The sequence below is a fragment of the Podarcis raffonei genome, chromosome 7, assembly GCF_027172205.1.
Source record: "Podarcis raffonei isolate rPodRaf1 chromosome 7, rPodRaf1.pri, whole genome shotgun sequence".
Taxonomy (NCBI): Eukaryota; Metazoa; Chordata; class Lepidosauria; order Squamata; family Lacertidae; genus Podarcis; species Podarcis raffonei.
Genome location: NC_070608.1, coordinates 21,136,109 through 21,160,577, shown reverse-complemented (window position 1 = coordinate 21,160,577; position 24,469 = coordinate 21,136,109). Strand labels below are relative to the sequence as shown.

Sequence of the window (24,469 nt, the reverse complement as noted above, 5' to 3'; positions counted from 1 at the left end):
CTCTGAAAACTTCTGTTTACCTTTGCACTTCTGTTGCAAAGATGGCAGTTTTAGTACCCTGGGTAGCCCATCACTGAGAACACCTCCCTGGTGTGATGAAGATGATTGTTGGTTTTATTGTAAATCTGATATGACTTGGTCAGCTTTCTTCAGAAAGCTTGTTCTGCTTGCAGCCTCTCCCCCCCCCCTTCCTTTAATGCCAATTTATGCTGTATGTCATAATAGGTCTTCTCTCTATTTCACCTTCAGACTGCAGCTTCCAAACCCACCTTTTTGCAGCCTTTCCCCATATAAACATCTAGAGCTCAGCAAGAGAGGGAAACCTGTTTTGCAGGCTTCTGCGCTTCAGCTTGTGGAAAAGGGGTGTGGAATGTTTACTGTAATTAAAGTCCTTCTACTATCCACTTGTGTTTGTGTTGGAAAGTACAGATGGTTTATTAGTAAGTGTTTGCTGGCATCTATTTACTCATTTTGTTTATATCCCACATTCCCTCCAGGAGGCTCAAGGTGACACACACAGGGTTCCTAAGAGGGTTTCCAGCCAAACAGTGACTAGGCCAAATTATCAGGTGGTAGTGGGAGAGAGAATAGGGTGACCACTTATGTTGGTAGAACATCTGGCCCTCCAGATTTTGATGCACTACAACTTCAGTCATTCTTGACCATTGGTCATGCTGGGTGGGGCTGATGAAAGTCCTACAACATCTGGAGGTCCACTGGTTTCGCACCCTTTATGCATTGCCGAAAAAAATGAGGAAATAACCTGAAACGAAGATAACAGATTTGCATAAAGTTTGACTATATAATCTTGCAGATCAGTTATAGCAATGCTGGGTCCTTCCTGCTGAGGCCACAAGTCTGTCCACATGACTTCTTCTCCTGGCTGGACCTGGTTCATCATATGACTAGGGGAGCTAGTCTCAAACGTTTGTTGGGGGAGACCTAGGGTTTTTTGGGGGGGATTTATTTGTCCTGTCTTCACGCTTTTTATGATGGAGGACCGCTGTAGTTACCCCCAACGACACGTTCTCAAGATGGAGGGTGAGGGAGCAGCTGCAGTTGCCTGCGGTTCCTGCTCAATGTTTGCCATCTTGCCAAAGGTTGCAGGCAGCTTTACCTGAAGCAATTGCATGTTGATTGCCCTCTTACAAGACAAAGTCCAGCAACTGGAGGAACGTGTAGCTACGCTCCAAAGAATTAGAGAGCTGGAGCTCTTCTTGGAAGCAACAGAGCACACCGTCTCCACCAAGGAGGAGACAGGGGACTCCACCTGAGAAGGAGGCTAGTTCACCAACACAGGAGCCAGATATATGGAGAAACGTGACTCAAAGAAGTAGGAGGCCCAGGGTTCGCTCTGATTGTTTAGAAATACACAATCACTTTGAGGTCCTCTCCCCTAGCATGGAAGACGAAGAGCAGACTCCATTTGAGGATCTCTCCCTCATTACAGTCGATCAGGTATATGAAGACGAGCAGCAAAGTCAGTCCTCAGGGAATGTGCAGGCGACCTTGGAACGGACAGCTCACGGAAGTACCCCGACCAGACCTAAGATGAGGCGTGTAGTGGTGATAGGGGATTCCCTACTGAGGGGAACAGAAGCAGTGATCTGTGGGCCTGACAAGATGTCTCGGGAAGTGTGCTGTCTCCCCGGGGCTAACATCCAAGATGTAACTGAATGACTGCAAGGAATCATAAAACCCACTGACAAATACCCCTTCCTCTTGGTTCATGTGGGAACCAATGACACTGCAAGCAATAGCCTCCAGAAGATCAAAAGAGATTACGAGGCTCTGGGCAGGAAATTGAAGCAATTAAATGCACAAATTGTCATCTCATCTGTCCTCCCAGTTGAACGACGTGGCCCAGGGAGAGAGGGAAAAATAGTGGAAGTGAACAACTGGCTTCGCAAATGGTGTAAACAGGAACGGTTTGGATTCTTAGATCACGGACTGCAGTTTCTTGAAGATGGACTTCTGGCAAGCGATGGGCTGCACCTCACAACAGTTGGGAGGAATGTTTTTGCAAAAAATCTCAGAAACCTCATCAGGAGGGCTTTAAACTGACTAATGTGGGGGAGGGAGACAGTGCTCCTGAAGGTAGGAGTCTTATCAATTGATGAAGATGATCATTCAAATGGCATAGACCAAATGGAGCAAACAGCACGCAGACCTAGTGGGGGAGGAAAAAATCCTTAAATAAGAGACACGGGGGAATGATTAATGGACTTCAATGTCTGTACACTAATGCGCAAAGCATGGGAAATAAACAAGATGAGCTTGAGCTCTTGGTACAGCAAACTAAATATAACATAATAGGCATCACTGAAACCTGGTGGGATAAGACCCACGATTGGAATGTAATAATGGAGGGATACAATCTATTTCAGAGAAACAGACCAGACAAGAAAGGAGGAGGAGTGGCGTTATATGTCAGGGATGTGTATACCTGTGAAGAGATCCAAGATTTAGAACCTCAAAGCCAAAGTGAGAGCATTTGGGTCAAAATTAAGGGAGAGAAGAATAACAATGACCTCATTGTGGGAGTTTACTATAGATCCCCAAGCCAAACGGAGGACATAGATGATGCCTTCCTGGAACAGATGGCCAAGCATGCAAAAGGAAGGGAGATAGTAGTACCCGGATATTTGTTGGATGTCAAACTCAGCCAAGAGCATAAGGTCAAACAGATTCCTCACTGGCCTTGCAGACAACTTCATTGTCCAGAAAGTGGGAGAAGCAACAAGAGGAACAGCCATTTTAGATCTGGTCCTAACCAATGTTGATGACCTGGTTAGTGGGGTAGAAGTGGAAGGATCATTAGGCACGAGTGATCATGCTCTTCTGAAGTTTACTATACAGCGGAAAGGAGCAGCCAAGCATACTAGGACTCAATTTCTTGACTTTAAGAAAGCCGACTTCATAAAACTTAGGGAAGTGCTGGGTGAGATCCCATGGACAGTAATACTAAAAGGAAAGGGAGTTCATGATGGCTGGGAGTTTGTTAAGAAGGAGATAGTAAAAGCACAACTTCAGGCAATACCAATGAGACAGAAACATGGAAGGTGCCTAAAGAAGCCAGGGTGGCTATCTAAAGAACTTTTAACTGAGTTAAGATTAAAAAAGGATGTGTACAAAAAATGGAAAAGGGGGGAAACCACCAAAGAGGAATTCAAACAAATAGCCAGCACGTGTAGACACAAAGTCAGAGAAGCTAAAGCACAGAATGAACTCAGGCTTGCTAGAGAGGTTAAAAGCAACAAAAAAGGCTTTTATGGGTATGTTCGTAGCAAAAGGAAGAACAAAGAAACAGTGGGGTCACTCAGAGGAGAAGATGGTGAAATGCAAACAGGGGACACAGAAAGGGCTGAACTCCTCAATGCCTTCTTTGCCTCAGTCTTCTCCGATAAAGAAAACAATGCCCGACCTGAAGAATTTGGAGCAAATGATTCAGCAGAGGAAACACAGCCCAGAATAACTAAGGAGATAGTACAAGAATACTTGGCTAGTTTAGATGTATTCAAGTCTCCAGGGCCAGATGAACTGCATCCAAGAGTATTAAAAGAACTGGCAGATGTGATCTCAGAACCACTGGCAGTCATCTTTGAGAATTCCTGGAGAACAGGCGAAGTCCCGGCAGACTGGAGGAGGGCAAATGTTGTGCCTATTTTCAAAAAGGGGGAAAGAGAGGACCCAAATAATTACCGCCCAGTCAGTCTGACATCAATACCAGGGAAGATTCTGGAGCAGATCATTAAGCAAACAGTCTGTGAGCACCTAGAAAGGAATGCTGTGATCACCAATAGTTAGCATGGATTTATGAAAAATAAGTCATGTCAGACTAACCTGATCTCGTTTTTTGACAGAATTACAAGCCTGGTAGATGAAGGGAACGCAGTGGATGTAGCCTACCTTGATTTCAGCAAGGCGTTTGACAAGGTGCCCCATGATATTCTTGTAAAGAAGCTGGTAAAATGCGGTCTTGACTATGCTCCCACTCAGTGGATTTGTAACTGGCTGACTGACCGAACCCAAAGGGTGCTCATCAATGGTTCCTCTTCATCCTGGAGAAGAGTGACTAGTGGGGTGCCACAGGGTTCTGTCTTGGGCCCGGTCTTATTCAACATCTTTATCAACGACTTGGATGATGGACTCAAGGGCATCCTGATCAAATTTGCAGATGACACCAAACTGGGAGGGGTGGCTAACACCCCAGAGGACAGGATCACACTTCAAAACGACCTTGACAGATTAGAGAACTGGGCCAAAACAAACAAGATGAATTTTAACAGGGAGAAATGTAAAGTATTGCACTTGGGCAAAAAAAATGAGAGGCACAAATACAAGATGGGTGACACCTGGCTTGAGAGCAGTGCATGTGAAAAGGATCTAGGAGTCTTGGTTGACCACAAACTTGACATGAGCCAACAGTGTGACGCGGCAGCTAAAAAAGCCAATGCAATTCTGGGCTGCATCAATAGGAGTATAGCATCTAGATCAAGGGAAGTAATAGTGCCACTGTATTCTGCTCTGGTCAGACCTCACCTGGAGTACTGTGTCCAGTTCTGGGCACCACAGTTCAAGAAGGACACTGACAAACTGGAACGTGTCCAGAGGAGGGCAACCAAAATGGTCAAAGGCCTGGAAACGATGCCTTATGAGGAACGGCTAAGGGAGCTGGGCATGTTTAGCCTGGAGAAGAGGAGGTTAAGGGGTGATATGATAGCCATGTTCAAATATATAAAAGGATGTCACATAGAGGAGGGAGAAAGGTTTTTTTCTGCTGCTCCAGAGAAGCGGACACGGAGCAATGGATCCAAACTACAAGAAAGAAGATTCCACCTAAACATTAGGAAGAACTTCCTGACAGTAAGAGCTGTTCGACAGTGGAATTTGCTGCCAAGGAGTGTGGTGGAGTCTCCTGCTTTGGAGGTCTTTAAGCAGAGGCTTGACAACCATATGTCAGGAGTGCTCTGATGGTGTTTCCTGCTTGGCAGGGGGTTGGACTCGGTGGCCCTTGTGGTCTCTTCCAACTCTATGATTCTATGATGACATGGTGGCAACGTGACAGCTACCATTGCTAGGTCTTGCAGGGCTTCCCTGCCCTTGGCCTCCTTCATTCAAGAGGCAGCCATGCTCCCCAAAATCACATTTTAGCTGATGAACAAAAATTCAGCTCCTTAGCATAACCTTAAGACATATTTATGAAGTGGAACCATCAGGTAAACAGCATCAGCTATGAATCCAAAGAAAGTTAGTACAACTGTCTGGAGAAAGCTCTTAAAATCTATAGCTTGCCACTCATATGCAGTTGTTTTTTAAAGAAGGAAAACAAGCTACTAAAACTGTACAGATACAAGGATGGAATACAAAAATACACAGAAATTGATCGGATATTAAGCATCTGCTAGGTGCCATCTGTTCTGTGCCATCTCTCTTCCCCTTCCAAACAGGAAGAACATAATTTTGTTAAGATATAATTTTAGCTTAGCTGAAGCATGTTGATCTCAACTCTTAACATTCAAGCTATTTATTAACTACATTTATACCTCTGCTACGACCTAATCCTTTTATGCACATAATAATTCTGAGAGGTGGGTTGCATTTGAGAGATGGGGACTGGCCCAAGATTACCCAGTGAAGAAGGAGAAGAAGAAGAAGAAGAGTTTGGATTTGATATCCCGCTTTATCACTACCCAAAGGAGTCTCAAAGTGGCTAACATTCTCCTTTCCCTTCCTCCCCCACAACAAATACTCTGTGAGGTGAGTGAGGCTGAGAGACTTCAAAGAAGTGTGACTAGCCCAAGGTCACCCAGCAGCTGCAAGAGGAGGAGCCGGTAAGCGAACCCGGTTCCCCAGATTACGAGTTCATGGCAGAGTTGGCATTTGAACCTAGGTCTTACCAGTAGTACACTGTAAAGGTAAAGGACCCCTGACAGTTAAGTACAGTCGCAGATGACTCTGGAGTTGCGGTGCTCATCTTGCTTTACAGGCTGAGGGAGCCGGCGTTTGTCTGCAGACAGTTTTTCCGGGTCATGTGGCCAGCATGACTAAGCCACTCCTGGTGAACCAGAGCAGTGCATGGAAATGCCGTTTACCTTCCCGCCAGAGTGGTACCTATTTACTTGCACTGCCATGCTTTTGAACTGTTAGGTTGGCAAGAGCTGGGACCAAGCAACAGGAGCTCACCTCGTCGTGGGGATTCAAACCGCCGACCTTCTGATCGGCAAGCCCAAGGGCTCAGTGGTTTAGACCACAGTGCCACCCGCATCTCAGTAGGTTGTTGACCTTTTTTGTGGGGGGGGTCAAAGTTGTTGAACTCCCTCCCCCCCATACAAAGTTTTCCTGGACATTTTGCCGATTTGGTGAAAATCCACCTGGACGCCATTTTGACCATCCGATTCCCGGGAAAACCTGGATGCATGGCAGCCCTAGACAATTATATTTATCAGGGCCACAAAATAGCTAATGGTATAAATCAGGGCTGCAAATTACAGAGTAGATCCATGCTTACAGGTAAAACTGCCTGCCAGCCCTTACCACTGCCAGTGTCATTTGGTTACTGGTTATAAAAAGCAGGCGATAATATTCACTGCCACAAACAAGAACAATTACTTACAACATGGATATATGTACCTGGATCCTATACATGTTCATTTGGATGTAAGGTTGTCGTTAATGAAACTTAATGGAACACTGTCTTAAATGGAACTTAAGCATGCCTAGGATTGCAGCCTTAACTTTTTATTTTTCTTATTTAGGGGCACTGTCCAGGGAGAGACACTGCAGCTTCTTCCAAAACTTTTAGTTTCCCATAGACTTCTAGTAAACCAAAGGCACAGTGAAGAATCTGTCGTACTTTTAAGTTTACATTCTTAATACATCGTTGATCTTTAATATGTTATCAGAGAACGAGTGATCTGACTTCTGCAAGGTCTTTGCTGTTGAATTTTAAAGCATCATACATTTTGACAGTGAGCTTAGGTTGTCTGTTCCTACATGAAACATTTTGCCTGATAGCTACTGTGTAAAATATAGTGGGAAGCAGATGATAACTAATTTATGTTATGCCAGAATAACATTATTCTGTAATGTTACAGAAGCCTATCCAAACCTTCATATTTAGATGACTCCATTAATACTGAAAAATGTAGTGTGCACTAGTGTGCCAAAACAAGTAATTAATCTAAAAGAAGCATCTTTGTTTCTATGCATGAAATTAGATTTGAAGTAAGCAGAACGATTAGAGAGATGAACAAGTGAGCAGTTTTTTGTCCATAAACGTTATCAAGTCATATACACTATCAGAGTTGAGAGCTTTGTCTTCAAAGTGTCTGTATCCATAACACGGCAGAAAAACAAACAAATTTCTAAATACGTATACCCCTTGAAAGACCAAGATTTAAAGGGAAGATTTCTTATAAATCTCAGCCGTGAGCTGATGGCTTGCTTATTAAGTCAACATGGAGTCAGATTACCGCTGGGCACCTTATCTAGTAGTAAACTCTTGCCTGCCAATGGAATTTTACACTATCTGTATATATCTATCTATATATCTATATATATTATTTTGAATTTAACTTGTGGGGGGGGGGTAATTATAATTGATGGATGGTAGTAATTAACTGAAGAGGAATTGATTACATTTTAAAGCAGTATCTGAGTTTGAAATTAATTAGGTGAAAAGTAATTGAAGACAAACTATTGATTTGGAGTGATTTAAAAGTTTTATTTGGTGTCATTTGGATGGGAAATTAATTGGCTTGGCTTCTCCTGTGTGAAATTTAAATAAAGTCCACGCACACACACACACACACACGGCTATGCAAATTTGCTTCCTCTTTTTTGTGATGCTTTTATTTATGTTTATTATTATTATTAATAATATATCCCACCCATATCTATATCTATATATCTATGTAGATATGAATTTGATTTTACTTATACAAATTTACACATGAGTATACAGTAAAAATTCATAACAAAACCTAACCCATATTTCAAGAACTCTGCATGCAATTGATTTACATTCTTTCTCTTAACTCTCCATTAATTTTAATCCAATTCATTACTCCAAAAACAAGATCTTTGCTATGCTTTAAAAAACAAACCAAAACCAAAACACATAACTAAATTTTAACATTCCTTCCCCTTTCTCCTTATTCTTTATCCATTAAGTTAGCTTTTCAAGACTTTGGCAATGCAGAAGGAACTGCTGTGCAGCTAAAATATTGAGGGGTTTTTTAAAACAGCAATAATGTTGGTCATAAGTCCTTTGCACAGGGTCACAAGAACATTGTTCCATCATTAGATATGTCTAACTTCCTTCTCTGCTTCAACCACAAAACTCTGTTTCCTCTTGTCGCTCAAAATATAGTCATTTGAAACACTTAACATTTATTCTTCTAGTGTGGCTCTGAAATCTTAATATTATCTGCTACCTAATCTTGCATAACTCTGCATTAGGCATAACATTCACTGTGTAGTATTATACATTCACACCATTAGTTTTCTACATTGTAAACAAAAAGAGGGCACTTCACAATGTGCTGTGGGTATTTATTTTTAAAAAGAGAATAGGAAAACAAGCCAATTTATATTTAGTGCTAGAGGCTCTCCTCGTCAGTGACAGTTTCCTGATTAATTAGTTAATCCCCCAGATCTGTAGCTATCTCATTACTAGTAATGTCTGTGACCTGGTGTGACATGCTGGCAAGTTAAGAGTACCAAAAATTAGACCACGGGTTCATGAACCAGTTTGCTTAGAACTAAATTGTAGGTTCAACATTTTATACCCCAGTGATTTTGACAGAAAGTAAAACATGTGCTTAAAATCAATCTCATCAAAGCAGATGAGACTACAACTCCTAATTTTGGCTGCATTGTAGCCCAATCTTCATATATTGGGATATTATATAGGTTGTTCTGATCATTCTAGTGGGTGGGTAAGCACATTTACTGGGGTGGAACTCTCACTGAAATCCATAGGACTATTTCCAGGTAAGCATGCCTAGCATACTGTGAACTGTTATATGGCTTTTCACAAGTGTTTCTCCATGTGTTCTGTAAACACATGGAGTTGTTGTTTAGTCGTTTAGTCGTGTCCGACTCTTCGTGACCCCATGGACCAGAGCATGCCAGACACTCCTGTCTTCCACTGCCTCCTGCAGTTTGGTCAAACTCATGTTAGTAGGTTTGAGAACACTGTCCAACCATCTCGTCCTCTGTCGTCCCCTTCTCCCAATCTTTCCCCAAATCAGGGTCTTTTCCAGGGAGTCTTCTCTTCTCATGAGGTGGCCAAAGTATTGGAGCCTCAGCTTCAGGATCTGTCCTTCCAATGAACACTCAGGGCTGATTCCCTTAAGAATGGATAGGTTTGATGTTCTTGCAGTCCATGAGACTCTCAAGAGTCTCCTCCAGCACCATAATTAAAAAGCATCAGTTCTTCGGCGATCAGCCTTCTTGATGGTTCAGCTCTCACTTCCATACATCACTACTGGGAAAACCATGGCTTTAACCATACGGACCTTTGTCGGCAAGGTGATGTCTCTGCTTTTTAAGATGCTGTCTAGGTTTGTCATCACTCTTCTCCCAAGAAGCAGGCACATGGAGTAGGCAGGTCCATACCTGTTGGTGCCATCCTCACCACAAATATGCAGGTCAGCTCCATCCCAGCCTCTACAAGTGATAATTTTATTGTCTTATCCCTTTTGTAAGCCACACTGAGGTTTTATTTTCTACAGTCAAACGGTATGTAAATTTCATGGAATATATATTTCAAAATCACTAGCATGCTCTGCTCCAGGACCTTCTTGTTATTTCCCAGCCATTCAGAATGCATCCACTGGCTTCCTCCCCAATAAAAAAATGCATCTCGCATCTTTGCTACTATTTCTTGCAGCCTTTTTGGCTACATTAACCCTCTCCTCCCCAACTCCTCCCCACTAGATCTCTCAGCAACTCACATATATCATGTCAATTATGTGAGCTTAAAATCCACTGGAGGATAGATTTTGACTGATATCTGGAGAACTCTTAAAGTTTCTGCTGTGACGCCAACAAGGGCTTTGCAAATCCCATTAAATCATCTTGTCTTCCCTACACATGGTTGCTTCTGTCTCAAGTGTCCCACTTCCCTTGTGAGAGCACATCCAATATGTTTCCCCCTGGAACCCATTGTAGCAGCTATAAAATACTTTGCTATGTAAAGCAGCACCGTGTTTTGCTAAGATATTATCATGGTCCCTTGTTGCTCATCGTTTTCAGTTGCTAACCATTTGAATTGTGCAAGCAAGTAAACCACACTTTCTTCATGCCTGGTGGAAGATTAATGTTTGGAGCTTAGATGAGCAAAATTATAGAGAAGGAAAACAACAGGTTTGTTGGGTTATTTCAAATGACTGAAAAAAAAATATATATGTTGCATTTAGATGCTCATATATTGCATTTAGAGACAATGGAGGCACAAAGCAATTGTATTTTAAACATTTTAAATAAGTAGTGTGTAGCAGACGAGGCCTGATATGGTGATGCAATTGCATTTTGCATTAAAAAATGCCCTGGGGAAAATAGCAATATGCTCACAAGAAAGCAAAACAACTTTGATTTCAATTAGATTTTCGCTCTTTACAACCAAGGCTGAATTTGAACCAGGATCTTTAATAAGAAACTGAACATAGCTAATTTGCAATGAGATCACTGCATGATTCGCTTGTGGAATTAGCTTTTCAGACTTTGGCCCGGTGCTTAGTTTAGAACAAGCTGTGGTTTGGTGCGGACAAGCAGTGTGCACACTGCTTAAAAGTTCCTCTGGTGCTCCTTCCCCTGCCACAAACGAAACAAATCAGAAACTGGCTTGACATGTCCAAATCTGAATCTGTCCCCCACTCTCATAATCGTAAGTGTCCTCTGCTGCGGTCTTGTGTGTGTGCGGCAGGAGAGCAGATAAACATATAAATATACATACATTTTAATTTATAGATCACTTGCTCAAAATAAAATAAAATATCCCAAGCAACGTGCAATGCACCAGGAATGCTTTTTGTAAAGGGAAGGATAAAAGTTCCTAGAGAGAAAGGAGGGAACATACAAAAAGGAAACAGCTAGAGCACAATCTATAAAATGGATAATGCACCCTTTGCCATATCGTCACAGGGCAGAAATATATAACAGAGCAAAATAATAGGAACAGCAGGATAAAATTCCACATTAAAAAACACTAATCCAAAACAGGTAGCGGTCTTGATGAACCAAGCATGTTTCAGCTGTTAACAACTGGGCAGGCTAGGGTTTATTACACAGTAAGTTCCCGAAGTGGAAGCAGTGGGTGGTTATCTGAACCCAGCACAATGCTGTCCCTCATACCTAGATCCAGCATAATGGCTCCCTATTCCTCCTTTAAGTGCTAACATTGAGATGTGTGTCCTTGAATGATTAAAATGGTCTGAAGACTGTCTGTTTTGCTTCTGTTTAGTTTCAGTAACAGACCTCAAAAAGAGTTTGCTGTCCCAGTGTATTACAGAACTAACTGTAACCAATTCAGTTAGTTCTATAACCACACATTTCCTGTGGCTACTGTTAAGAGTCATTCCAGTGGGGTGACTGAATCACTATAGCAGCGAAGGCCTGTTTCCTAAGAAGGAAACAGGCACCCCACTCCTCGAAGCACTTCACGTGAATGAGAGCCAATCCGCAGCAGCGAAGCACTTCGTTTGCAGCTCAGAGCTCGAACCATTATAAAAGCAGAACTGCCTCTGCTGAAGCCAATTCAGCCCTTGCTGTTTCTGATCCTGCAGCGATCTGAAGACATGCTCTGCTCACAAATGAAAGGTATGTTCAATTTGGGCTTCTAATGCAGAACTAAGGGTGATAATCAGCTAGGTCTTACTCAGAGTAGACCCGTTGAAATGAATGAGCATAATGTTCAGTGGGTCTACTCTGAGTTGAATACCACCCATAGATCATTTTTTATATTTAATCAAATGTTTAAGGTTGTAACACTATGCACACTTACTCAGGTGTAAATCAGTGAGTAATCTGTGGCTCTCCAGATGTACTTGGACTCCAGCCCCAAACCAGCACAGCCAGTGGTTATGAATGATGGGAGTTGCAATGCAGCAACATCTAGAAGTCTATAAGTTTCCCATTCCTGGCACAAGTCCTATTGAAATCAGTGAGATAGACTTCCAAACATATGTGCACAGGATTATTATTTTGCTTTGCAGATGAGGTTGAAATAAAATGTATGTGTGAGACTTGTGGAAGGGTATCCAGCACCCTGTCCGATGACAGATTGGAGCTCAAGTCTCACTCTGCTTTCCAGTTTTTCAACTTCTAACCCCTGAATGTCTGCCATGGAATCCTTGTGCATGACTGAGAGTTCTGGGATATATACTAAGGTTAACATGGGGCAGTGACCTTGGTCTATTAGGCCCCATGCCAACCCATCTGAACATAGCACTTCCCCATGGCTGCCACTGCAGGATAAGAGTCAGCCTGATGAGCACAAGTTTAGGAGGTTTTCCAAGCCGTCGAGTGCTCAGCTAAACACATGAGGAGCCTTTGTTGTTGGGCTCCACAGAACAGTTTGAAAAAGCATTACTCTTATCTCCAGATCCTCATCCTGTTCTGTGGTACCTATTCCAATGGTCACCACTGAAAGTTGGTGGAGCTGCTTCTGGGTAGAAGCATTCTAGGGCCTGGGAGAGCAGCTCTGGTTGCCTTCTGAGAAAGCTGAAGAGAGGCCACAGCACCCCTGGAACTGGGATCTGCTCCTTACCTAGCCAGGCCCACTCTGCAGATCTTCATTAAAAGACAAGCATTCCAACCAAGTGGCGTGTTAGAGGAGGAGGAGGAGTACATCAACTCTCCTTCTGGGATAGTTGATCATAGGGTCTGGGTCAGTTCATATGGAGAGAACCAGTCCTTGAGTTATTGTGGTCTTGAGAGACTTAAGGCTTTATAGGTCAAAACCAGCATTTCTGAGATCTGTGGAACTTTCAGAAGAGAATCTCCCACAGACTGAAGCCAGATGTGGTTTTACAGTGAAGAAGAAGAAGAGTTTGGATTTGATATCCCGCTTTATCACTACCCTAAGGAGTATTAAAGCGGCTAACAATCTCCTTTTCCCTTCCTTCCCCACAACAAACACTCTGTGAGGCGAATGAGGCTGAGAGACTTCAGAGAAGTGTGACTGGCCCAAGGTCACCCAGCAGCTCCATGTGGAGGAGCAGGGAATCGAACCCGGTTCACCAGATTACGAGTCCACTGCTCTTAACCACTACACTGCACTGCAGGGGGCACCAAATCAATGCTGTAGAAAAGAGCTCAAGAGGAGTGGATGGGGAGCGCTGAATTTTAGCACCACACAGAGTGCTTCTATAATTTGAGAGCCCAAAGTCTGCCACTGCTGCAGCTATGTACTGGGTGTATAATAAGGTGGTCTCAAGTAACCTTGTCCTGCCCTGTATAGGGATGTATATCTTAGTACCTTCACCTTGAATTGGGGCCAGTAGTAAATTGGCAAATCCTGCAATTAATGTGTGATACGCTGCCACTAGTTTGTCCTCACAAGCTAGCTAGCCACTGCATTCTGCACCTGCTGCAACCTGCAGGTTGGCCCCAAGGGAAGCCCCACATAGAGCGCATCACAGTAATCCAACTGTGAGATTGCCAATGCTTGAAAAACTCTGGTCAAGCTGTCCTGGATGCACTCATGGGAGTGGGGTGGCAGTGAGGTTAGGGGGTGCAATTTTGGCAGTGTTGCACAGTACCACTGCCCCTCACCTGTCACCACTGATTTAAGCGCAAAACTCTGTACTTTGTTAAGAGTCTTAAGGTGGAATACAGGACACGTGAAGCAGGTTTAATCAGATTAGTCTATAATACTGTATATGCATCATAGTTTTTGAAGTTGGTGATTAATTTTAGATAACACCAAGTCAGCAGGGACAAAATTGAACAGTAATTTGTATGGTACATGAAAAGAAAACTACCTAAAAAGTCTCTCTCTCTCTCTCTCTCTCTCTCTCTCTCTCTCTCTCTCTCACACACACACACACACACACACACACATTTTAGTGCCTACATGCCAATCCATACATACAAGGAATGTATTGGTACTGACAAACTAAAAAAAAAAAATAGCAAAAAACATTTTCAAAGCCAGCCTTGCAAGTTTAGCTGTCCAGGCTGATCCAAAAGTTGGTATGGGCAAATATTGCATGTGGCAAAAGAGTTATCAGAAAAGCTGCATGCCGTTTGTTGAAACAGTTCATTGGCATAAATTTCAAAAATAAGCACTTCCGGAGGCTGAAGGCAAGCTGTGCATAATCTGCAGATCACGTTGTTGATATTCAGATTGAGGCTAGTCATATGATTATGAGAAATGAGCGTATGATTACTCTTGACACATTCTTTGTCTCTCAGGTTGCCAGGCTCAAAGACTTTTTACAGACCATGTCTCTTAATACTGCTCAGCTGTGCACTGTGTTTTGTTTATTACCAAGGCACTCTGGGAAATCTCAAATTCTGTGCTCCAGGTACTTTTCATACCATAATTACATGGAGGCCCCTACCCTGAAATAAGCACCAACTGTGTACCAGAGCATCATATGGGCAATCAATTTAGTTATTTAGGTGCCACAACAAAGTCATCATTCTTTAGACAAACATCAAAGAAAGGAGGGTGACAAAAGCTGGAATTTATTGTATTTTTATCTTGCTGGTTTTTTGTGATTATTCCCCAAGCCCACTTTTATCCTCATGACAACCCTGTGAGGCACATTACATAGAATTAGGTTTATGGTGATAGGAACTTGGGTGTCCCCAGTACTAAACTGACACTACAAGCTAGAGTCGTAATGGCCTCAAACATTTATGTCTTCTACAGTGAGAGAACAGAACCAGGAATGATTGTGTACTGTCATTAGGACTGGGCAATACTATTGATATATCGTCCGAAACAGGTTTGAAGTCCATGTTGTGATATCGGTTTCATAATTTTTGACCTGGCAATATATCGCAGATCATGATGTGTGTGTGTGTGTGTGTGCGCACACTATGCAAAAATCACAATGTGGAAAAACCGTGAAGCCAGCCAATGCCTCTATATAGCTCCATCCTTATTTCAAACATCGTGATATATTGGTATAGCACAATGTTTAGCTAGTGATCTGTCACAGTGTTGAAAACCAGATATTGCCCAGCCTTAACTACCATCAGTATCAGAGGCAGTTTCCTCTGAATCGCAAGTGGGGAGCGCACTGTTGCACTCATATCATGCATATGCCACTGTAAGGCTTCAGTGCTGGACTTTGGTCTTATCTAGCAAGGTTCTTAAGTTTTTAATCAACTTTCAGGAGACCTCAAGTGAGAGCACTTAATCAGGAGTTAAGCCCCAGTTGAGCTCTGTGGAAATATGGCCATGGTAAGGCATCCCATCTCAAGTAGCAGATGTTTTAAGTACCATAAAGGGTAGGAAATGTCTAGCGTTTTATTGCGGGCATAATCTGCAACGCGTTTTTGACACAATAATGGCGCATTAGTTGTGTGCTTATTGTGCTTTAGTTTGTTCTGCGATTCTCCCCCATTGCTGCCATGTTATTCCTGTCCAGAGGGGCAACAGAGCAATGAAAATGGGACCAAACTAAAGCAGAACATTTGTGGGATAAAAAAGATACAGGATTTCAGCAGGAAGGTACAGGATATGCACTGATTGGAAATGAAGTAGTGTGACTGCCCCAAAACTTTTGCAGGCACAAACAGTATCGAAAGCAGGATCACGTGTGCTGCCCCGATAGCATTATGAACACACATAATCATGAATGCGCAATAAAGAGGGAATATTGAGGAGGCCTAAGCCTCATTTAACTCAGTGGGGCTTACTTCTTTGTAAACATGTATAGGATTGCACTGTAAGACCCACTAATGCAATGGGACCTAGTTTTCAATAAACGTGCACAGGATCAAGCTGTAATTGTTTTAGAAGCAAAAATAAATATTGAGACCTTGACAGCATGTATTTCTCAGATCCTATACAAGCCACAGAAGGAGCAGGAGAGTTGGTTATCTATGAAATAACATCTGACAGGCATGACTTTTCTGCTTTTAGGCTCATTAGACTTCATAAGATAACAGTAAAATCTGAATGCATGTTAAACATAAAACTCTTCTGAGATTGTTAACTGAAATTAAATGTTACACACAAAAAACGGAATCTAATTCTAGTCATTGCTGTGCAAGCAGTCCTTCAGCCTGCAAGAACAATGCAGCAAGATCTGTGACAGAAATGCCACAGTATACTTTCCAAAGAGGCTTGCGCATGAAAAATCCCTACTTCAGCATTGTTGAAAGCTCTTTACCCTGAGCTATAAAGTGAAATATATTCATATACACTCTCTCTAAAGAAACAGGTACAAGCCTTCGGGGCAGAAGGGGGATCCTGGAAACTCAACAAAAATGCCCAAGTGACCTATGTGGCTAGATGTGCCTTCTACCATTTTAGTCTGGTACGTCAGCCTACAGCCATGTCTGGACTGGGACTACTTGGACAGTGTGGCCCACGAATTAGTAACCTTGTTCCTAGATTACTACAATGCACTCTATGTGGAGCTGCCCTTGGGACAGGTCCAAAAGCTCCCAACTGATGCAGAATGCAGTGGCTCAGCCAACAACATGTGGTACCTCTGCTAAAACAGCTAGGCACTGGCTGTCCATATGCTACCCAGACAGGATTAAGGGTCCATTTTCAAAACCCTGAACAACTTGGGTGCACGATACCTTAAGGACCACCTGAGCCCTTATTTCCCAACTCGATCACTGAGATAATCCAGAAGAGCACTATTAGAGGGTTGGGGGTGTTAATCGGGTTGTTGCTGTTTCGTTCTTGTTTTTACTATGTATTTTGTGTTTTTCACCTGCATTTTTATACAAGAACTGTTATGTACTGAAGTTCTCACCCTGGGCCAGCAGGGGGATACTGTAGATAGTTTTCACTCAGGTCCACGTCAGTTATTTTAGGCAGGAAACCCTGGGTTGTTGTTGCTACAATGTTGATAGCTGGCTGCCTATAAAAGCAGGCCGGCTGAGCTGTTTGCTGTTCAGTTTCTGTAGCAGCTTACAAAATAAAGAGCTGCTTTGGAGAAATCGCGGTGTTGTCTGCCATGTCTACCCACTATTCAACAACAACCACCATGAGATCTATGGATGAAGGGTGGTATACAAATTTAAGAAATAATAATAAATAATTGCCCCCTGTGTTACAGAGGCCCAAATTGCCTCGATTCGAAGTTGAGCATTTAGTGTTTCCAGTCCAATGCTATGGAACACTCTTCCAGCAGAGATTCAGTAGGCACTTTCGACTTTCAGGTGACTCTTGGGAGATCTTTATATGCTGGCAGGCCTTTGTCGCTGTTTAAATTGTGTTATTTATTTATTGATTTGCTGGTCAGTTTAATGATTATCTGTATTGTTTTTAAAGGTGTTCAGTGTTTTAATGTTGTATACTGCCCTGATACTTCATGATATAGTGGTATGTAAATACTTTCATAAAATAAATAATCAAATATACTGTGACACTTAAAATTCATTTATTCAAGTTCAGTTTAGATTTCAGGTGGAGCTTGATTTCTGTACATTAGCAATCTCAATTTTTTAAAAAATGTCCACATAAGAAAGCATAATGGAATTTTTATATGCATGTTTAGAAGAAATGCAGTAATATAGCCTGAGTTTTACTAAACATCACGTGACTGAAGATGAGTTGCACATGGTGCTGCAATTTCTAGCCCATGTGACATCTCTTGTACCTTTAAGAGTTGTATACGAGGTAGGCCTAATTCAACTAAACATTAACCACAGGAGAATAAGTCACTTCTCACCTGACATATGTTGTGGAATCAGATGCACACTACAGGTGCAACTTCAACACCTATGCTCTGGAATTGGCCTGTGATGGGTGTCCTTCCCAGCATGTAATCAATATAGTTCTGTATGTTTACTTATGCTATTTTAGGTTATGTACCAATAGCATGGGCCCTGTCTGACTCACAGTCTCTGCAGAGCTTTTATAATAGCTAAGGAAATTATTCTTAGGCTTTGGAAAACAGCTACTGTACTTGGGATTCATAACTGGCTAGAACTTTCCTGTTTGGCAGTCAATAAATGGATGGCTTATTTTTTAAAAAACAACAACAACCGGGTCATGACTGATACTTTTAAGCACTATGTGGCCCTTGTTCTTCAAGTGTGTTAGTGAAGACTAACTGAAACGGGTTCCTCTTCATTTCCCCCCAGATATTATATCATTTCATGTAGTGGTCTCTGCATAACATGAGTTTTATTGGTCCTGTGCTGGAGAATGGAAAGGGTAGGAACATAAACTAGGGACGGAACTGCAACGTTGGATGTTTTGTTAAGCCGTTGGATATTATGATTCATATTAATCTTAAAAATAAATATTATCATTAAAAACTCCAGTAGGTACAGGGCTGTTTTTCCCATCTTTCTTTTGTCAATGCAGCATTCTGATGGGCAATTGGCCTTAGGCAAAATGTGCCCTTTTGTGCAGCCCTTCATAGGTAAAGCTTATTTATTAAGAGTTGGTGCGCTTGCTGCATATGAATGGCATGACTATCTAGGGCAACTGGGCTGCTGGTTGTCACTAAGGGGAACGTTGATGGTCACCCGCTGTAAGCATTGGCCAGGCTCCTCAAAATTATATGCACCAGCCTATGCGCCAGATATCCATCTCATGCATGTACCCCTGAACAATATATTGAAGGGACATGATCACACTACAAATTTTTCACATTTAAGAACTAATTCAGATTTAATCAACAGCAGAAAAATAAGGCACCTTTTTGCTTGGCACATGTTTATCTGAAGACCAGAGTATCATGGAAATTTGGCAAGAGTGCGTCAGAGGAGGCTCAGGAGTTATTCAGCAGGCATTTGTGCAAGCAGAATTTCCCTGAGAGCTCACACAGCATCTACTGGCAGTATGCCTGGCATTCACTGCTGCAATTAGCACTTATTTTTATTGGCACCACATTTGTCCCCAGAGTAATTACAGGTCACCGCCACATGCTGTTCTATAGTTTTACCTTTTCCTACCTTAATCCTCTGTTGTTGTTTTTTAAAAAAACAACAACTTTCCTGTGCCTTGAAGTTTTTGCTAATTTTGGCCTCTTGTTTCTTTGCCATTTTATTGGGTGGTAAGCGGTGGGAGCGCTCAAATCTACCAGCAAGGAGGGGACGGGAACTGTGAGTTGCCAAAACTTGCACAGAAGGCCAATCCCACATTTTCCCACTTTTCATGTAATACAGGACTTGAGAGAAAGCAGGGGAGAATTAGCAGGCAAGAAGTGGATTATTATTTGTATAATTCTTCCTTCAACTCACAGAAGGTCACTTGCAAAAGCCCCTCCCTTTCTCACCCACCACTCCCACTCTTTACAGTGATTTTCCTCACCCAGATAGGCATTTGCAGGTGAAATTTGGCAGGACCTTGGTGTCCTTTCTTCCTATTAGTTCTGCTCTGCAGCTGCAGGGTGGCAACTGGAGGTGAAGTTTAACTTTGCTGTTATTACCAACCAAGCAAATAACTCTAAAAACCAAATCTTAATAATATACTGCACTTGTAAAACCAACCAACCAACCATGTTAATTGTGGAAATACTACAAAAATATTATAATATATCCATTTTATTTGTTATTGTTCTTACTATTACTATTGAAGGGGAGCGGGTGGCGCTGTGGTCTAAACCACTGAACCTCTTGGGCTTGATAATCAGAAGACTGACGGTTCGAATCCCTGCGATGGGGTGATTGCCTGTTGCTTTGTCCAGCTCCTGCCAACCTAGCAATTCGAAATCACGCCAGTGCAAGTAAATAAATAGGTACCACTGTGGAAGGAAGGTAAATGGCATTTCCATGTGCTCTGATTTCCGTCACGGTGTTCCGTTGCGCCAGACGCAGTTTAGTCATGCTGGCCACATGACCCAGAAAGCTGTCTGTGGACAAACACCAGCTCCCTCGGCCTGATAGCGAGATGAGTGCCACAACCCCATAGTCGCCTTTGACTGGACTTAACAATCCAGAGGTCCTTTACCTTTTTTTTTTTTTTAAAAAAACCTTTTTATTACTATTGCACTTGTTAAACACTTGTTACCCGAAGGTCTCCAAGCAATTTACAAGACATTTAAAACATAAAAATAAATAAACTATATCATAAAAACAGAACAAAACAAACCCCCATAACACCCACAGGAAGCTTTGGCAGCACAATAATAGCAAAACAATATCACATTTGCCTATCTAAAGATAAGTCTTTAAAGGTAAAGGGACCCCTGACCATTAGGTCGAGTCGCGGACGGCTCTGGGGTTGCGCCGCTCATCTCACTTTACTGGCCGAGGGAGCCGGCGTACAGCTTCCGGGTCATGTGGCCAGCATGACTAAGCCACTTCTGGCACACCAGAGCAGCGCATGAAAATGCCATTTACCTTCCGGCCGGAGCGGTACCTATTTATCTACTTGCACTTGGACGTGCTTTCGAACTGCTAGGTTGGCAGGAGCAGGGACCGAGCAATGGGAGCTCACCCCGTCGTGGGGATTTGAACCGTCAACCTTCTGTTTGGCAAGTCCTAGGCTCTGTGGTTTAGACCACAGCTCCACCCGCGTCCTAAAGATAACTCTTTACCTGGTGCCAAAAGGATGTCAACAAAGGTGCCTGGCAGAGCACTCCACAGACAGGGAGCCACAACTGAAAAGGCCCTCTCCCTTTTCACCACCCTCTGGTCTCCCTCAGCAGTGCACGGAGGGTAAGTTATCATACCTCCCAAAGCTGATTAGTAATGAGTGTGGTAAATTATGGTAAAATGTTGGTCTACACTGAAAAATCTAGACCTGGGTGAAGTGGTCACATAGGAAGCTCAGCCTACATACCAGTAAGAGTTTTTGCTTTTCAGCCCTCCCTGCCATGACTCCTGTGCCAGTAAACAGCAGCAGGAGAAACCAAAAGCAGAACATTTATTTACTACCAGTTGTAGTTCTGCTTCTTGTTTGGCACAATAGTCTACCATCGTTTCCCCACATTTTCCATAGCAAACAGACCATGAGAACCCACTCTTTTATTACCACATGGTTTATTTGCTACAAGGAATGTGGGAAAATAATGGACAATGGGTTTAATCAAGCATCAGAAGGGATACTGCCATTCTAGGCACTTTTTCACAAACAAGGGCTGCAGGTATAAGCCATAGCTGAAACACCCAACTATTTAAATTAGCTTTGGGTAAAAATACAGGGCATCTATATTTTTAAATTATATTTCCAAGACATGCTGTTCTTCCTACAAAAGTGACTGAGTCATTTGCTCAATGACTGAACTCTTGTTTATGTGATGTACTTTTTTTTTTAAGTGGGGCTCATTAGCCAGCTTTAAGCCTCAAGTAAATGGGTGTTGTGCTATTTGCAGCCACCCAGCGCATTGTATGAGATGTCAGAACTCTTGTGTAAAGCACACATGCCAAAATTACTCAGTAACTGAGTTCACTCCCGTACCACAAACCTATGTGTAACTATAACGCAGTATAATAATACTTGCTATTAAAGGTAAAGGTACCCCTGCCCGTACGGGCCAGTCTTGACAGACTCTAGGGTTGTGCGCCCATCTCACTTAAGAGGCCGGGGGCCAGCGCTGTCCGAAGACACTTCCGGGTCACGTGGCCAGCGTGACAAAGCTGCATCTGGCGAGCCAGCGCAGCACACGGAAACGCCGTTTACCTTCCCGCCAGTAAGCGGTCCCTATTTATCTACTTGCACCTGGGGGTGCTTTCGAACTGCTAGGTTGGCAGGCGCTGGGACCGAGCAACGGGAGCGCACCCCGCCGCGGGGATTCGAACCGCAGACCTTTCGATTGGCAAGCCCTAGGCGCTGAGTCTTTTACCCACAGCGCCACCCGCGTCCCTATACTTGCTATTACCTGGCCTTAAAAAAAATCCCACCAATACATACAAATGCTTTAAAAAATCCAAATCCTGCCATCATGAGTAAGTCACAAACAGCCACCACATATCTAAGTTTAAGAAAAAGGATTTAAGTGAGTATTTTCAAGTGCAGAATTCTTGGGAGAACAAAAGTAAAACCATTCTTCAAACTAGCAGCCCATCAACAAATTGCCTCCCAGGAAATATGCATGGCCTTGCATCACTTATTTCCTTAACAGCCCTTCTTTTCTTTTCTTTTTTAAAAAAACACCTTTTATGTAAAACTTTTGGCAGGACCCCTTAACCCTCAATCCTTGCTGAAACAAAGCCTCAAGGCGCAATCTGGGCACAGGTTTATCCATAACTTCACACTATACAGAACTGCATATGGAAATATCAGCCACCCACACGCTCATATATATTATATAGCACATTAACAGAAACTACACATGGAATACGAGGGCATGTATCTACTTACAAATACACACATACATAGCGTGTATGTGTTACACACAAACAGAGGCAAGATCCCACTGACTACATACAATATGGTGTGTGTGTGTGATGTGAGAGATATATATATATATATATATATATATATATATATATATATAAATAAAATACACACACACACACATATGCATGCAGAGAAAACACACATGGAACACACACGCACCTACCGACAAACACACACACACACGTACGTACGTAGTGTGTACGTGTGTACGTAGTACATACACACACACATTTATGTACAAAATAATAAACTGTTGTACGGCCGCCACCATGGCGGAGTGGGTCGGTGCGTCCGGCAACCAGAAGATCGGTGGTTCCAGCCCACGCCGGACCCCAGCACTACGCAGAGGGCTGGACTAGATGACCCTGGGGCTCCCTTCCAACCCTACACATCTACGATAGTACTACGTAGACCCACGCCGCGCGGCGCGGCCCCTTTAAGCGCCGCAGCCTCGAGGCGGAGCCTGTCAAAGAAAAACTTTTGCCCAACTTTTCGCCCAGCGGGTCGAGCCCTTCTCGCCGGCCCTTTTGGCTTTTCGGGCGGGCTTGCTGTGAGGCCACCGGCTCCGAGGGAGGCTCGAGAGGCGGGCGGCGCGACCCCCCCCCCCCGGCCTTCGGAGTGGGGAGAAGACCCTTTCCAAGCGCCGCGCTCCCCGTCCGTGTCGCCTCATGGAGTACCTCACGACTTTCACGGGCAAGAGCAGCCGGCTGCTGAGGGGCACGGCCAGCCGCCTGTGGGGCGCCGCGCCCGGCTCCGGGGGCCCCCGCCAGGTCCACTTCCAGGACTCCCTGCACGAGGGGGAGCCCAAGCCGGAGCCCCCGATAGGTAGGAGGCCTCCCCGTGGCGCTGAGGGGTCGGGACGGTGCGGGGTTTACTCGGGAGGAGGAACTCCGCTTATGGGGCGGTAGGAAGGGGGTCCTGTGGGAGAAATTTTCCTCGCCCCCCCCCCGTTTATTCTCCCCTTCCGCCCTCGCACACGTCACGAAAGGTATAGGAATGCGGGCTTCTCTAGGGCCGGGGCTACTTTGGGTCGGGGGAAAGGAGGCCTCTGGGGAGCCATGAGGAAGCCGAGGCGGAGCGGGCCTCCAGAGTTCAACTCCGGTGGGGCGAGAAGTTGGAAGAGCCCCCCGCCTCCTTTCTCAAGCCTGGTTGCAGGTGGTGGTTGGGGCGGTGGATGTGTGGGGGGCGGGGAGAAGGGCATCCTGGTGTGTGTGGGGGGGCTCCCCATTCCCCTCCTCATCCCATCCCAGAGGTGGGGCGGGGGCAAGTAACGAAACTGGCGCCTTGCGTTGCTGTCAGGAAAAACTCGGGCCCACAAGTGTAAGAAGGCTGGGTGTGGGCCCAGTGGAGGTTGCAGAATGCACGGAAAAGTATACATTTCCTACAAAAGGGACACAAAACTTTGGGTCCCTGAGCATGCTGAAGCTATCCAATATTGGAAGCGCTCAGAAAGGCAGCGGTATATATGTCATTTTGTACATAAATATATATATCGCCACATGCAGACTATGTACGTGTGCGTTTGTCAGTAGGTACATGTGTGTTGCATATGTATTTTCTGTGCATGCACAATATTATATGTGAGTGTACACACACACACACACACACACACACACACACACACATTGTATGTAGTCTACCTGTGGTTTTCCTCCTCCATCGTATTCAATGACACCCAAAGGGAAAAGGTATAGGCATGCTGGGTGGGTGTGCAGAGGCAGCTATTTCTGTGCAAGGATTCCTCTCACATGCGGACTTGCTTGTTGTGGTGGAGATTGGGCCCAGGGAGCTTGATCCTTTCAGCTGTGACACCTGGAAATCAGGAGGGCAAGAAAGAGGTATGGCTCAAGACCAAGACAATCACTTTGCCAGCATGGGGCGGGGGGCGGGGAGTAGTAAAAGTAGTATTTGCAGCTGCAGCAAGAAGAGGCGGGCTGTGCCTTGCAGGAGCAGTTCCTTCCCCTGTCA

At 43.8% G+C, this 24,469-nt stretch overlaps 1 protein-coding gene across 4 annotated transcripts in view; it reads left to right on the top strand.

Annotated features, from left to right (window-relative positions):
• OXR1 (oxidation resistance 1) overlaps positions 1–24,469 on the top strand; it is a 235,889-nt gene that overhangs the window by 160,411 nt on the left and 51,009 nt on the right. Inside the window, exon 1 of one of the 4 annotated variants that reach the window (XM_053395453.1) lies at positions 22,970–23,326. The exons of the other annotated variants lie outside the window; for them this stretch is intronic. Coding sequence (XP_053251428.1) covers positions 23,170–23,326 — 157 coding nt within the window. The 5' untranslated portion in view covers positions 22,970–23,169. Of the gene's footprint in view, positions 1–22,969; positions 23,327–24,469 lie in introns of those variants that run through there. 4 annotated transcript variants of the gene reach the window in all.